Below are 16014 nucleotides of genomic sequence, written 5' to 3' on the forward strand. Positions count from 1 at the left end.
TCAGTTATCTCTTGCACCACAGGTCCTTGAATTTACTCCTGCAAACAGTAACAGTAGTAGTAGTAGTAGTAGTATCGCCAAATCTCACAAAACTAGCAGTAAAGAGGCAATAATAATTTAGATCTCACACCAGATATATGGCTACTGGGCTGAAGGCACAGGTATTGCTCAAGTACTAGAAATGCACTTTTCACCAGAAATTCTAAGAAAAAGAAAAAAAACAGTACATTTTCAGGGTACTGCTAAGGCACAATTAACATTTCTAGATATTCCCAATAAAGCAGACCACTGCATTGCTAGATCAGATCCATTTTAAAGCAAAACTCCAAGAATTGCAGCACTTTTAAATGTTTATTAAGTCCAACTATTTGTACACCACCTTTCAAAATTTAAATTTTTACAAACTATCCTTATTCTCCCAGCACCTGACAGGAGAGATGCAAACTGCTAAATAGCGGCATGTCTGTCCACCCCTGCCCTCTCCATTTACAGAATACTTTGTATTTTGTGAATGGGTTTACATAATGCAGTCTCTGAATAGCAAGAGGAGATAAGGGGTGGCGCTGTCAAAAGTATGGCAATGGCTATATTCCCTGCACTCTAAAAAAAATCCAAACAAAAAATATAAATCCACAAGGTGGCATTCACCTTACCAACTTAACTCCTTAAAGGCCAACAAATGTTAAAATGCTGCAATTCCCAGAGGAGCTCTTAAAATTTTGTAATCAATTGTGTTGAATACCGTCAACTTTAAAGTGATAATGGTGGAGACTTAGACAAGTTAAGTTGTGAATGAGGTTTATTAAACAATAACAAACATTTATGATCTTGGCCTCTCCTTCTTGCCTTTGTACAAGGCCAACAGGGAAACATTGGCTACTTTGACAACCTTGAATCGCACACCAGGAATGTCACCAACGGCATGACCAGCACGACCAAATCCAGCAACCAACACTTCATCGTTTTCCTAAAGAGAAAGCAGATTGACAGTTTACAAATGTTACAGGTCCTCAAAATGCAATTACAAATTCTTGCCTAGAACTCTTTTGGTCTTTTTGCAATATAAATTTCTGTTAGAAACCATGGTTTCACAAAAAAGTAGGTTAAAAAAATTACACACACACACACACACACACACACACCATTCCATTCTGTGGTTAAAAACAGTTGTGTGTCTGTATGGGATGCTCCAGTCTCTAACCATTATACACACAGGAAAGAACAGATGTTAGGAATTGTGTAGGCACAGCTGCCAATTATCTAAGTAAATGGCTCACACAAACTCCCAATAATACCAATCACCAGCAAGTTTAATTTATAAACATTCTAGCTTATCCCAGGAACAAAAGGCGTATCTGTAAAAGGTTCTTCTGAGCACCTCAGAACCATCCATGCACCTCAGCTTCTGGCTGAGCCCTTCCCTTCAACCCCATGTTGTAATGAAAATATCAAGGGAGTGAAGTTGCTCTTTAAAGCATATCAGCTTTTTTTTTAATATAGAGTAGAGTTTTTGCCAACTGTGTACCACTGGAGAGATCTTTACTTTGTTTTAAGACACCAGAAGTGGGGGGGGGGGTCTCTAACCACTTGATCGCCAGAAAAATGTACCCCCCCCACTCCCCACATGACCAGGCCATTTGTGATACAGCATTGCGTTATTTTAAACGGACAATTGCGCTGTATCCAATAAAAAAAAAAAATGTATTTTATCCCACAAATAGAGCTCTCTTTTGGTGGCATTTGATCACCCATCAATTTTGAATAAAAATTTTAGGCTTAAAAAAATAAAATAAAAAAGTAATGGTGGCAATCAGTAGCTTATAACGTTGCTACGATATTGCAGACACTTTTTGGAAACCAGTGACACAAATACAGTGATTAGTGCTAAAAATATGCATTGTCACTGTACCAACTACACTGGCTGGGAAGGGGTTACCATGAGGGGCGATCAAAGGGTTAAACGAGCATTTAGCCAGTGTTTAGGCTTACTATAAGAGGTGTTTTTACTGGGGAAGAGATTGATGTTATTCCCTGCTTTGCATTGAAAGAAAATACATTACTTCCCTGCTGAGAGACCAGAGCTCCGTCTTGTTTACATAGGCAGAGCCCTTTCCTATGCGTCTTCCTGACACAGGGCAGGTGCCAGTGGTAATCCATTGGCCCACATCCGCTGATTGACGTCTGTGTATAATCACAGCCAGGTTGCCGTTGGCATGTGCCCCCTACCCGAAAATGCCGGTTCACATACCCAGTGACAGTTGTCACTGCAACAAATTGATGAAAACAAGAAGAGAAGCGCTTCTAAATGCAGTAGGACTGAATGCTTTAACCACTTAAGGACCGCCTCCTGCAGATATAGGTCGGCAGAATGGCACGGCTGGGCACAAGAACGTACCTGTACGTCCTCTTTAAGTGCCCAGCCGTGGGTCGACCACGACCCGGTCCAAAGCTCCGTGACCGCGGACCCGATCGCCGCTGGAGTCCCGCGATCGGTCCCCGGAGCTGAAGAACGGGGAGAGCTGTATGTAAACACAGCTTCCCCGTTCTTCACAGTGGCAGCTTCATTGATCGTGTGCTCCCTAATATAGGGAAACACGATCAATGACGTCACACGTCCAGCCCCGCCCCCCTACAGTTAGAAAAACATATGGTCACACAACCCCTACAGCACCCCCTAGTGGTTAACTCCTAAACTGCACTGTCATTTTCACAGTAAACAATGCTTTTTTTTAAAAAAGCACTTTTTGCTGTGAAAATGACAATGGTCCCAAAAATGTGTCAAAATTGTCCGATGTGTCCGCCATAATGTCGCAGTCACGAAAAAAATAAATAAAATAAAAGCTGATCGCCACCAGTAGTAGATTTTTTTATAAAAATTTTTTTTGTAAACGCTATACATTTTGCGCAAACCAATCGATAAACGCTTATTGCGATATTTTTTTAACAAAAATAGGAAGAATACATATAGGCCTACACTGAGGAAAAAATATGTTTTTTTTTATATCTTTTTAGGGAATATTTATTATAGCAAAAATGAAATATTGCATTTTTTTCAAAATTGTCGCTCTATTTTTGTTTATAGCGCAAAAAATAAAAACCGCAGAGGTGATCAAATACCACCAAAAGAAAGCTCTATTTGTGGGGGAAAAAAAAAACACGACAATTTTGTTTGGGAGCCACGTCGCACGACCGCGCAATTGTCAGTTAAAGCGACGCAGTGCCGAATCGCAAAAACTGGCCAGGTCCTTTACCTGCATAAAGGTCCGGGTCTTAAGTGGTTAATATACCCCAATGTAGGGATACTCACAATGTAACAGTAAAAACAGGCACATGATGCTGCGATTCAGGACACCGGGTATGAACAGGGCCATGGGAGCTGCTGGATGTCTTGTTGTAGATGTCCCAGCAGCAAGGAGGAAGCATCCTTCCCAGTCTGGTGGATAGCAGTGTGAACCGCAGCATAGGATAAGGTGACAGCGATCAAGACAAAAAAATTTAATGCTTTTCTTGACATGAACTGTTCCACATTGGGGCATGCACGCTCCCTTAGCAAGCATTGTAACACTCATTATCGTGCAAGACTTTACATGTAATAACCCAAAAATCCCTCCATTTCTCACCATATACATCATCGCTATTCACAGGTAATCTTCTGGGAGTCAAATATCATAATATACTAAGTATCCATAAAGCACACACTATCCATACACCGCGCATGCTCCGAAACGCATTGCATTCTGGTCCCAATCAACGTCACCTCGAGCTATACTGCAGTCCACTGGAACAGGGTGCATATTAGCCAGCTCCCTCACCCCTGTGACATCTACAATACATCCAGCAGCAGCTCCCACGGCCCTCTTAGTACCTGGCGTCCTGAATCACAGCATCATGTGCCTGCTTTTACTGTTACTTTGCGAGTAGCCCTACATCGGTGTATAACCCATTCAGTTCTACCGCACTTAAAAGCACTTTTGTTTTTATTGCCTATGCACTTTAGAGTCTGCTACAGCTCTTTGAACAGCTTGCCTTAGTGGACTGTTTGGACTTTTCAATGGACTCATTTTGACGTTGCCACATTTGCTTCATGGTTGGCCAGGTATAGAAACCAAGCATTTGTGCCTATGATCCTCTGCTTTGTCACGGCAACAGGTTGACAACTGGCATTTGTTTCCAGAATAGCAAAATGACGGCCAGTGGTTCTGTTATCCTGACTAGGCGTCATATGACATTCAGCAGGCTAAGTCTCGCGATTGTGCGTCCTCCGCGATCGGTGGTGCATCTGACACCGCATTTTCGATTGTGGTAAAGAGCCTATGACGTAGGTTCCAACATGTGATCAGTCACAGTGTAAACAGGAAAACCCCTGTATCGGCTTTGCCTCTACTCGCACTGACAGGCGCAAGTAGAGGAGAGCCGACCGGCCCACCCATGACCACCAGCGATGCCAATCAGTGCCCGTCAGTGAAGGAGAAAAGAAAAAATGTACCTATTTACAATGTTTTGTAACAGAAACTAAGACATGTTTTCCTTTGTTGGTCTTTTGCAATGCAAATATTAAAAACCCCAGTGGTGATCAAATACCACCTAAAGAAAGCTCTATTTGTAAGGGAAAATAAAAAGATACAAATTGTTTGGGTACAGCATCGCATGACTGCGCAATTTTCATTAAAAACGCGACTACGCTGAAAAATTGGTCTGGGCAGGAAGGTGTATAAGCACTAAGGGTGCAACGGATCAAAAAACTCACGGATCGGATCGATCCTCGGATCAAGAGTCACGGATCGGATCATTTTCGGATCAGTAAAAAAAAAAAAAAACACAAGACAAGCAAGTTTTGTCTTTTTACATTTGTATTAATATTTTTTTCTTACTACCAATGGCTGCGATCAGCAATTTTTTTTCGTGACCGCGACATTATGGCGGACACATCGGACAATTTTGACACATTTTTGGGACCATTACAGTGGGAAAAATGGCAATTACAGAGTTACTGTTTTACTAGTGTGGGGGCAATGTTGGCTATGGCCATTATTAATAGCCATAGCCAACATTGCCCCCACACTAATAAAACAGTAATTGCCATTTTTGCCACTGTAATAGTCATAGCCAACATTGCCCCCACACTAGTAAACAGTAACACTGTGTATAGCCATTTTCCCCCACTGTAATAGCCATTAGCCAACTCACTGTACTGATGTACTCGGTCCGTCTCACTGTACTCAGATTGCATGCAGAGTCCACGCGCTCTTGCAGAATAGAAAAGATCCACGAGCAGAGGGAGGGGTGATGCCATCAGCACGCACCGCCGCCGAGTGTACCAAGATGGCCGACCACTCCGGAGCTAGGCCGAAGCCGCGGTCTTTCCCAAGGCCGCGGCGGCGGTGCGTTCCGCGGATCGCATACTGTGCCGATCCGAACAGATCGACCCGTTCGGATTGCGGATCGGGCAGGATCCGTTGCACCCCTAATAAGCACCCTGTACTGAAGTGGATAATAACGCAAGTCTGTTTGCCAGCAACAGAGCACTCCCCGCACACATGAATTTTTAATAAGTAAGCTTGTACATCTCAAAGCAATATACAAAGATTAAAGATTGTTTGGGGCTTTCCCAAAGCCAATAAATACTAGATTAAATGCATTTGTACATCTCACCATTGGTTTACCAAAAAAGGCCATTTAAGACCCCTTTTCCAACTCTAGGAACCCCCCCCCCCCCCATAGTAGGTTGTTGCCCCAGCCTGCCATATCTGCCTCTGACATCAGAGCAAGAAGAGGAGGCACAACAGTAGAGGCAACACACAAGCACTTTATTAAAAGTGAGCAGTGTTTGAAGATTTTCAGTTGTGCCAAGTTATGGAAGAGTTTTTAACCTGCCCCAAAACATTTCACTGGGGCAAAAGTAAATTAAGCATATTTTGCTAGTAGACTGCAGCACATGTATAATGTATATCACATGTAGGCTTAGGCACTAGACCTGTCTTAGTCAGGTGCCCTAGGCCTTCCACATCCTATTGGAATGACATGGGCATCTTGAATTGTTTTATCAACAGGGGGCTTTAGTACATCAGCTCAAATTTACCTCAATAAAGTTCAGACAACCGTCATTTGGTACGAAAGCTGTAATTTTCTTGCCGTTCTTGATCAACTGCACTCGGACGCACTTCCTGATGGCAGAGTTTGGCTGTTTAGCCTCAACGCCACTGTAAAAATAATGAGAGTTTAGGTAAAATATGCAAATCAGATCCATTGCATCAAATGAAAGATGAAACACCATAAACTTTTCTTTAAAAAACAAACACACCCCCCTGTATGGGTGATCTATGTACTTTGCAATGGTTTTAATCTTTGTAGCAAAAAAGGATGCATGTTATACCATGTCCCTGAATGAAGTGTGTGCAATCAGCTGATACATTTGCACTCTTCCAATGAGGAAAGATGCAGTGTGCATCCCTTTAGAATTAACCCTTAGGGAGTATCACCAAAAATAGAATTCCTATTATAAACATTAGCATAAAGAGCATGAGATTTAGGTTTTATATTGGTGACAGACAACCTTATTTCCAGTTGAATTTGAGGGGGAAACCCTGAAAGAATGTTTGTAAATGTGTGCTGAAAACGTACTTTAGTCTGAGTTTTTAAAAGCCAATGCAATGACTTTATAGCCCAAAACTTACAACCACACCAATGTGAAGTGAGAAAGCAGACCGCATTTCTGGGATAGAATATATTTACTGGTTACTTTCCAGTGTCAGTTTATCACATTTTAAATGATTACGTTCCAACAGTGGAGATGAATTGGAAGCAAATGTGTGCCATGATATATTAGTATGTAAACCACCAGGGAGTTAACTAAACTTCCTCAGCCAAACTAATGTGGCACATGCCACTTCTGACAAGCAGATAGACCTGTTTCAAGGTCTGTGCTACCCACACCAGTTTCTATTTCAGAGAAAAAAAAAAAAAAAAAATTAGGGCAGGTCTAAAATCATATGGGACAACAGAGGGACCAAGCAAACTGCCACCAATGCCTGCCAGGTGTGACCTGTTCTATGAGATGCGAGCTGTCAGTAAACAGCTCACATCCCGCTCTCTGCTTTCACATTGACTACACTACATGAGCAGAGCCTGCAGGGTAACAACATTCCTCCTCCCTCCAGTTCTGAGCAGGATGGCAGAGACCAGAGCACCTAGCTCCAGCTTTAATGCTCTGTGCTGCCTGTCAAACATGGCAGAACAGAGAAACAGCCACTTCTGATTAACAAATGGGCATGTGCCCATTTTGGAATAATAAGGAGCAGCATCTGTTTTTAATGTTTAGAAGGTTCTATATTTATCAGCGTATAACAATTAAATTTTAGGAGGGAAGTTTCAGGAAAGAAAAAAAAAAAAAAAAAAAAAGGGTCAGTGCCCATCAATGCAGACTCACCAGTGCATGGAGAATAGAGCCGCCAGATTACACAGATCGGGGATCTCCAGTTTCCTCGGCTGCAGGTGTTAAAGTCCCGCCTCCTAAGATCGACGTCACATGTCCCAGCATTGGACCAGTGTGCCGTCTATCATAGGAACCAGGACTTTGTATAACAGCGGCAAAATAAGTGGAAGATCCTGCTCGCTCTGTGCAATTCAGTGGCGCCCGCTTATGCATCTCAGGAACAGGCAAAGCCGTAGCCAACAGTCTTTAGCAGATATGTCAGTAGTAGGAACAGTTATCAATGTAGTTACACTTCGGTTAAAATGTAGTTTAGGTTTAAACGATGTTTCATAACTTACACTTTTTCCAGGACGATTCCTTTAGCATGGGAAGCACCTCCAAAGGGGTTAGCCTTTAGGGCAGTCCCCAAGTGGGCCTTCTTGTACTGCTTGTCGTGCCATTTCTGCTCACGTCGGTGGTTACGGAGCTTTCTTGCTGTACGAAGACCACGGCACTTGCCTGTATTGTAAAAAATTAAAAAAAAGTCTACTTTAGACATTTGTAAATTAGATAAAAATAACCAATAAACGGTAGACTTGTCTAAATAGGTCCCAGAGCGCAATCACCCAAAAATGTGTCAACTACAGGCAAAGTCTACCAATTCAAACCCCCCACATGACTTCTCTTCCACTCCAGCTGGATTCATTAGCTCCCCTCAGTCCCACTTCTGTTGCATTCCTAGAAAACACTAAAAAAACAAGTATGGAGAATGGGACTCCCTTCATAATGGCTGCAGACTGAGAAGACTTGGGAGATTAGTGCCGAATGTGCATTACAGGAATCTTCCAAAACTAAAAACAACCAGTGTGTGTGTGAGGGACCACCCGATACTCAGAGGAGACTGGTGTGAGGAGTTAAAGCGGGAGTTCACCCATTTGTAAAAAAAAAAAAAAATTCTCCCCTTAGCTTCCTGCTCGTTCGGTCTAGGGGAATCGGCTATTTGTATTAAAATATGAGCAGTACTTACCCGTTTTCGAGCTGCATCTTCTTCCGTCGCTTCCGGGTATGGGTCTTCAGGAGCGGGCGTTCCTTCTTGATTGACAGCCTTCCGAGAGGCTTCCGACGGTCGCATCCATCGCGTCACTCGTAGCCGAAAGAAGCCGAACGTCGGTGCGGCTCTATACTGCGCCTGCGCACCGACGTTCGGCTTCTTTCGGAAAATCGTGACGCGATGGATGCGACCGTCGGAAGCCTCTCGGAAGACTGTCAATCAAGAAGGAACGCCCATTCCCGCAGCCCATACCCGGAAGCGACGGAGAGGATGCGTCTCGTAAACGGGTAAGTACTGCACATATTTTAAAATAAATAGCCGATTCCCCTAGTAAAAACGAGCAGGAATCTAAGGGGGAAAAGTGCCCTCTAAGGGTGAACCCCCGCTTTAAGGTAAACTTAAAGTGGAGGTTCACCCCAAAAAATCAATTTTTAACATTAGATTGAGGCTAATTTTACTAAGCAGAAACGGGTGTTTCTTTTTAAAATGAATGCAGTACTTACCGTTTTAGAGATCGATATTCTCCCGCCGCTTCCGGGTATGGGCTGCAGGACTGGGCGTTCCTATTTGATTGACAGCCTTCCGACCGTCGCATACAGCACGTCACGAGTTCCCGAAAGTAGCCGTAGGCGCCGTATAGAGCCGCACCGACGTTCGGCTTCTTTCGGCAACTGGTGGCGCGCTGTATAAGACCGTCGGAAGCCTGTCAATCAAATAGGAATGCCCAGTCCCGAAGATCACCCCCGGAAAACATTGATCGCTAAAACGGTAAGTACTGCACTCATTTAAAAAAAAAACACCCGATTCTACTTAGTAAAATTAGCCTCAATCTAATGTTAAAAAAAAAAAATTCGGGTGAACTCCCGCTTTAATCCTCTGGAGTTGAGCCATTTTCCCCTTTTATAGCCAGCATAGCGGGTGGTCTTACCAGCCAAGCGCTGATGTTTGTAGACTCTGCTGGAAAATTTGACAATGGCTGTATCCAATCAGATGCAGCCATTGCGCAGGTTATTTTGACAACCAGCAGGGTAGATGTCAAAATGCAGTTGGTATAGTTGGAGATGAATCCATCCACACTGTAAAACAAAATAGTGTATGGCTAGCTTTATTCTTAATCCCGTCAAGGATAAGTTTAGCTTTTCAGAAAAATATAAATGCATGCATTTTTGCAGAATGAACACTTTTTCCTGCAGGAGCCTGCAAAGCATTTCACCTGTAATCAGTGGATTGGTGGTGCAAGGTTAGGATTCTGCAGAGCTTGTGAATGAAACACGAGTGTGGTCATCAGAGCCCTGGTAGTTAATTCAGAACTACAAGCAGTTTTCTGTGGTGGCTGATGGTAGTTGTAGTCCATTCACAGGAGTATGAATAATGTGGCTGTGTAGGTGGAGCCTCACATGGCCACACTCTTCAAAAAGTCAGAGCAGGTACAGGGAGAAGACACCCTGCACCAACAATTTTTCAAATGCGTTTTTGAAAAAAGTTGTGAATTAAAAACACTAAACTTAGCCCACATTTCTTGTATAATGTTAAAGATGTTACGCCGAGTAAAAAGAAATCCAACATGTCATGCTTGCAAATTGTATACTTGTGTAATGGCACCAAACTTTGGTACTTCATCTCCATAGGCAACACTTCAAAAGTGTTTTACAGGTTACCAGTTTAGAGTTAGAGGTCTTGGGCTAGAATTATTGCTCTTGATCTACCGCTTGTGGTTTGAATGCCATTTACATATGTGGACAGGACTTATGTATGCGTTCGCTTCTGTGTGCGAGGCTGCGTGGGCGTTTCAATTTTTTTCATTTATTTTTACACAAAAAAAATATTTGATCACCTTTCTTCCCATTATAAGTTATGTAAACATCCCTTGTAATAGGAACAGTGAATGACAGGTCCTCTTTATGGGGAGTATGTGGGGTCAAAGAGACATCACATCTCTCCTCCAGGCTGGACAAGATCTCAGCCTTTCCAGACAAGTACAGGGAAGTATTTCCAACTAATAATTCTACCACCAGACCTCCTGTGTACATCTAAACGTGTAACCTGTAAAGCCTTTTAACACGTCGCCTACGGAGATTAGATACAGTCATTTCCACCGTTCCACAGGTGTGCGCTATCTTAAAGCGTGAAATGTTGTTAGGTATCCATTTACTCTGCGTAACAGCTTTAATATTTTTCCAAAAATTGGGTATTATATTGTGTGCACTAGAGTTCAATAAAGATTTTTCCCCCCAAACAATTGGGCTTTAAAATATCACCACCAATATCAGGAGACAAAATAATGATTGCAAAAAAACCAACACTTTACTGGGAACAGAATTGTCCAATTAGACATGGCACTACAGTCATTGGTAGCTAAAGATTGTACAATCAGGTTGTACAGTGTGTGATCATTGTACAATCATCAGGGTGCATACTGTGTATTGTACAATCAGGTTGTACAGTGTGTGTGTGATCATAGTACAATCAGGGTGCATACTGTGTATTGTACAATCAGGTTGTACAGTGTGTGATCATTGTACAATCATCAGGGTGCATACTGTGTATTGTACAATCAGGTTGTACAGTGTGTGTGTGATCATAGTACAATCAGGGTGCATACTGTGTATTGTACAATCAGGTTGTACAGTGTGTGTGTGTGTGTGAGATCATTGTACAATCAGGGTGCATACTGTGTATTGTACAATCAGGTTGTACAGTGTGTGTGTGTGTGTGAGATCATTGTACAATCAGGGTGCATACTGTGTATTGTACAATCAGGTTGTACAGTGTGTGATCATTGTACAATCAGGGTGCATACTGTGTATTGTACAATCAGGTTGTAGTGTGCGATCATAGTACAATCATCAGGTTGTACGATCATAGTGTATAACACACAGAAGGATGATTGTTTCCTCCAGTAGTCGGGGTGCTCAGTGTCCCCGATCCTCCGGGGTGTCCCTCCCCATACACAGACAGTGGTGTGGTTGTATGAACACATCCGGGCCTGTCATGGCGCCTTGTCTCGGCACACCGCGGCCTCGTGTTCTCCTCACACGCCGCCCCCCTCGCACCTCTCCCGGCCGGAGGAGCCCCGGGCCGCCTCTGCCAGCTGTAGGGGATGTCAGTGAACTCAGTCCCGCTCCGCCCGCCGCTCTCCCCGGTCCCAGAAGCCGTCTTCCCCCCACACAGCTTCACTCACCCATCTTGCCTGTCCCAGGGCCGATTGCGGAAAGGCCGTCTCCCACAAGGCACCGAGACACCCAGCCACTGCCAGGACCCCGCTCAGGCTGCCCTCGCCTATGCCTGATCTAGAACATAGCTTACACCGCTGTTACTTCCTTCTGAATGGGCCTGGGAGAATATTTGGAACTCTCGGGTTGTATGACTTTATGAATAGATCTATCAGCGGCTTTATTTATTAAACTAACACCATTAGAACAGCGCGGCTCAGGCACATAGCTGACCTAGCCGACCAAAGAACTACACTTCCCGGCATGCTTTGAGGATGGGGACCTAGTGGTGTCCCCGCCCACTGTGCGGCCTCCGTGGTATGTCTGCGCTGCCTATTGAGTGTGCTGTATTCTCCTCCTGTGTATTGTATGAGCGATGGATGCTCAGGGCCCCTCCCCCGCCGCACTCCCTCTGTAATAACCCTGGGGGGCATCTAGGGGGCAGGGAACAAGGTGTATGTTCTCCAGATTCCCCCTGACAGATGTCTGGAGGTGGGTGGCAGCATGGCATCGTCTTGTAGTTCATGCTTGGGGGTAGACATAAGGGAGATTGTACAATCACATTGTATAGTGTATGGTCAGTCCTAGGCTGCATTCACACCTATGGATCTCATCCTGATCATGTGTTTTCAGCTGAAATCAAAGGAAAATCATCAAAACCCACCTCAATACAATGTATTTTTTATTACATGTCAGCACACATCCTAAAGCTGTACACGCGTGTTGTAGTGTTGGTGGGAAAAGGGAGCGATGTTTGATATTAAAGCGGCATTGAACCCCAAAACCCAACATGTACTATATTGCAGCTTACTCATTGGATGGGGTGGCTGCATTCGTTTTCTTTTTTGTTAGCCTTTTTCCTCCTCTGTTTCCACCTGGTGATCTGGCCAGTGACACATCACTCTGGAGGAAGGAGCACAGCAGCATTGTTAAAGAAGAACTAACGGCAAAACCTTTTTTCCTTTACTTTGTTTTTTTATACATCTGTGTCCTATTGTATTTCCCATCACGTCCTGTCCCATAGCCAAACAGGAAGTGAGAGGAAATCCCTCCAAAGTGAGAGAATCCGGTGTGTCACCAGAACAAGTGTCCCCATTGGATGATTTCCCCTCTATTACTGTTTTGATGTCAACATAAAATTTGGGATTTTCTTTCCATTTTGGATAGAGTAAGGAGGGGTTATAACCCAGTCATATTTATTTTTGCCATCTGCGTCTAATTGGGGAGATCTCCCTTCACTTCCTGCCCCACAGCCAAACAGGAAGTGAGGGGAAATTCCTGCTAATTAAGGGAATTCAGAACTAGTGTCCCCATTGGAAGATTTCCCCTCTATTACTTTTCTAGTGACTTTCACTTTTGATAATAACAGTACATTCCCCTGTTAGCGCTCCTGGCCCCAGGGCCGATCCGCCTTATAGGCTCACTATGCAAGCCGCTTAGGGCCCTGCGAAGGGCCCCCCAAATTACTAGAAGCCCCGCCTGGTGAGAAGTCATTTTCGCCCCCTCACCCCGCTTCTCAACTCGCTGGCTGCATGGGAGAAGAGGTAAGAAGTCAGCACCCCCTGCTTCTCATTTCTGACAGCAGAACACCCCCCCTCCCCCCGCTTCTCAACTTTCTTTAATGTGACATGTCACTGTCGTCCGCGCCCCCCGCTTCTCATTTTTAATGTGCCATGTCATTTGCTTAGGGCCCCAGGGAGGTCAGGATCGGCACTGCCTGGCCCCTCCCTCCTGACGAGTGCCCCCAGAGCAAGCAGCTTGTAACGGGGGGACAAATAGAGAGGGTGAATCTCCCTAACCAGGACACAGACAGCAATAAAAACTGACAGGTGGTCTAATCCCTCTCCGCTCTATCCAAAACTAAAGAAAACATTTATCCTTAGTTATACTTTAAAATGGCTCTAAAGGCTGACGTTTTTTACCTTCATACATTCTATTGATGAGAGTAAAAAAATCTGTGTTCAGGACCCCAATGCTTACCTGAGCTCCCTTTCCATTCAGTGATGTGCACAAGAGCCTTAGCTCTCCAGGGACTCTCCCTCCTCATTGGCTGAAACAGCCACGGGAGCCAATGGCAATCACAGATAGTGAGCCAATGAGGAGAGGGAGGGGGAATGGTCGAGCCGCGGCTTCATATCTCAATAGAAACGCAGAGCATCGGCTCGGGAGCACGTCTGCTTAGGTTCCCCCATTGCAAGCTGCTTGCTCTGGGGATACTTGGCAGGAGGGAGGGCCCAAGAAGAAGAGGATCTGGGCTGCAGGTAAGTATGACATGTTTGTTCACTTTTAATTTTTATTTTGCCTTAATATCACCTTAATGCTACTTTAACCACTTGTCCACCAACTGACGCAGATGTACTGCAGCAAGGTGGCTCGGCTGTGCCGGTACAGCGATTCATGCACTCGTTTTTGTGGCACACGTAGCTAAGATATTTCTCACACTAGTTTAGGGCTGGAGCCATACCTCCCAACAGTCCCGGATTGGGTGGGACTTTCCCACATTTCAAGCTTTGTCCCGCAGTCTTGGTGTACAGGGACTTTGTCCCGCATTACTCCATTGCTGACAGCCTAGCAGTATTTGTAGCAGTATGAACATCCATCCAGCACAGCCAGGGATTGGTGGGCAAGCTGGCGGGGGTTATGGCCACAATGAGAGTGAGAGTGAGTGTAATTGTCAAATCGAAGCTCTGATGTCAGGGATGGGTGGGGCCGATATGCGGGGCTCCGCCCCTTTGTCCTGTGCATAAAAAACAGGCAGCATTTTTACATTGCTTGCCTGGGAAGATGGTGGCAGGGGGAGGACCAATTGAAACTACTGTATGTGCACCCACACAGGTTTATTATACACCACTGTGGGTGCACATACAGTAATTACAATTGTTCCTGCCCCTGCCACCTTCTTCCCTGGCCAGCAATGTATAAACAACTTTTTGGTGTATTCTACTGTAGATATAACCAACGGTTCTTATATGTCATCCTTTTCTCCTATGTTTTCAGCACTTTGGTACATTGACTGTAGACTCCTTATGCCGCGTACACACGACCGTTTTTCGGGTTCTAAAAAATGAGGTTTTTTTTTAATGTCATTAAAAACGATCGTGTGTGGGCTTCAGAGCATTTTTCGGGTTTTAAAAAATGGGCAATTTTTTTCCCGAACATGCTCTATTTTTTCACAACGTTTTTAAGGTTGTAAAAAATGGTCGTGTGTGGGCTTTAACGGACCGTTTCCGCGGATAAATCCTCTTGAGGATTTCAGCGGTTTTCTCTGCGATGGAGTGTACTCACCATCGCATTGAAATCCGCGCCGAAATCCTCTGGCGATGACGTGTCGCGCCGTTGCCGCGATTATGACGCGGCGACGTGCGCGACGCTGTCATATAAGGAATTCCACGCATGCGTCGAATCATTACGACGCATGCGGGGGATCCCTTCGGACGGATGGATCCGGTGAGTCTATACAGACCAGCGGATCCATCCGTTGGGATGGATTCCAGCAGATAGATTTGTTTAGCATGTCAGCAAATATTCGATCTGCTGGAATCCATCCCAGGGGAGAAATATCCGCGGAAACAGATCCGCTGGAGTGTACACACCATAGGATCTATCCGCTGAAATCCATTTGCTGGGATTTTTCAGCGGATGGATTCTATCGTGTGTATGGGGCCTTAGAGTAAAGATTTATTGAAGTAGGAGATTGTAGTAGCTGTGTTTTTTCTGAGTGTTTTTTGTGTCTGTTTTTTCTGTGTGTTTTTTTGATTTTGTATTAGCTGTCTGCTTGTGTTGTTTGATTTTGGTGTCTGGTTTTTGCTGTCTGATTTTTGTGTTTGTTTGTTCTGTGTGTTTTTGTGTTTGTTTGTTCTGTGTTTTTTTGTGTCTGTTTGTTCTGTTTGATTTTTGTGTCTGTTTGGTGCTGAGTGTTGTGTGGTGATATGGCACCAAAGAGAAGAAAGCTGAACTTCTCGGTTCTGGAAAAGCAAATCCTTGCTAGGGCCATCATCCGATTTGGGTGATATTTGCATGGCCCTGAGAGCCGGGACATCACCCCGGCCAGGAAGAGGGCGATCATCCAGGAGATAACTGATCAGATCAATGCGGGGGGGGGGAGGGGACCACCAGTGGGATCGCAAAGAAGATCAATGATCTGAGGAGCCTGGTCCGTGACAAGCTGGCCAAGGTAAATGCCCATGCCAGGGGCACTGGCGGGGGCCCACCATGCCCCGTCAGGTGGACAGAGGAGAAGCGTGCGGTGGCCCAGTGCTTCCACAGCCAGCAAGTGGTGGGCCTGCCTGGCTTTGACTTCGAGGAGGCCGTGAGGACAGGTAATTTTTTTTTCTATCTGG

The 16014-nt window shown here is 44.7% G+C and overlaps 1 protein-coding gene across 1 annotated transcript; it reads right to left on the reverse strand.

The window, feature by feature from the left end:
- Positions 1-781: 781 nt before the first annotated feature.
- RPS23 (ribosomal protein S23) lies at positions 782-11751 on the reverse strand. The gene is made up of 4 exons (XM_040341659.1): positions 11644-11751; positions 7771-7930; positions 6080-6200; positions 782-967 (listed from the first exon to the last, which is right to left on the reverse strand). The coding sequence occupies exons 1-4, from the start codon at positions 11645-11647 to the stop codon at positions 821-823; spliced, it is 432 nt and encodes a 143-aa protein (XP_040197593.1). The 5' UTR covers positions 11648-11751; the 3' UTR covers positions 782-820.
- Between the last annotated feature and the right edge of the window lie 4263 nt (positions 11752-16014).

The sequence above is a fragment of the Rana temporaria genome, chromosome 1 (genome assembly GCF_905171775.1).
Source record: "Rana temporaria chromosome 1, aRanTem1.1, whole genome shotgun sequence".
Taxonomy (NCBI): Eukaryota; Metazoa; Chordata; class Amphibia; order Anura; family Ranidae; genus Rana; species Rana temporaria.

What these genes read in the sequence shown, in the direction of transcription:
- RPS23 (XM_040341659.1), bottom strand. An exon ending in GGAATCGTCCTGGAAAAAGT is followed by an intron (nt 6,201 to 7,770) that starts GTAAGTTATGAA and finishes TTATTTTTACAG; the next exon opens with TGGCGTTGAGGCTAAACAGC. An exon ending in GTTGTCTGAACTTTATTGAG is followed by an intron (nt 968 to 6,079) that starts GTAAATTTGAGC and finishes CTTTCTCTTTAG; the next exon opens with GAAAACGATGAAGTGTTGGT.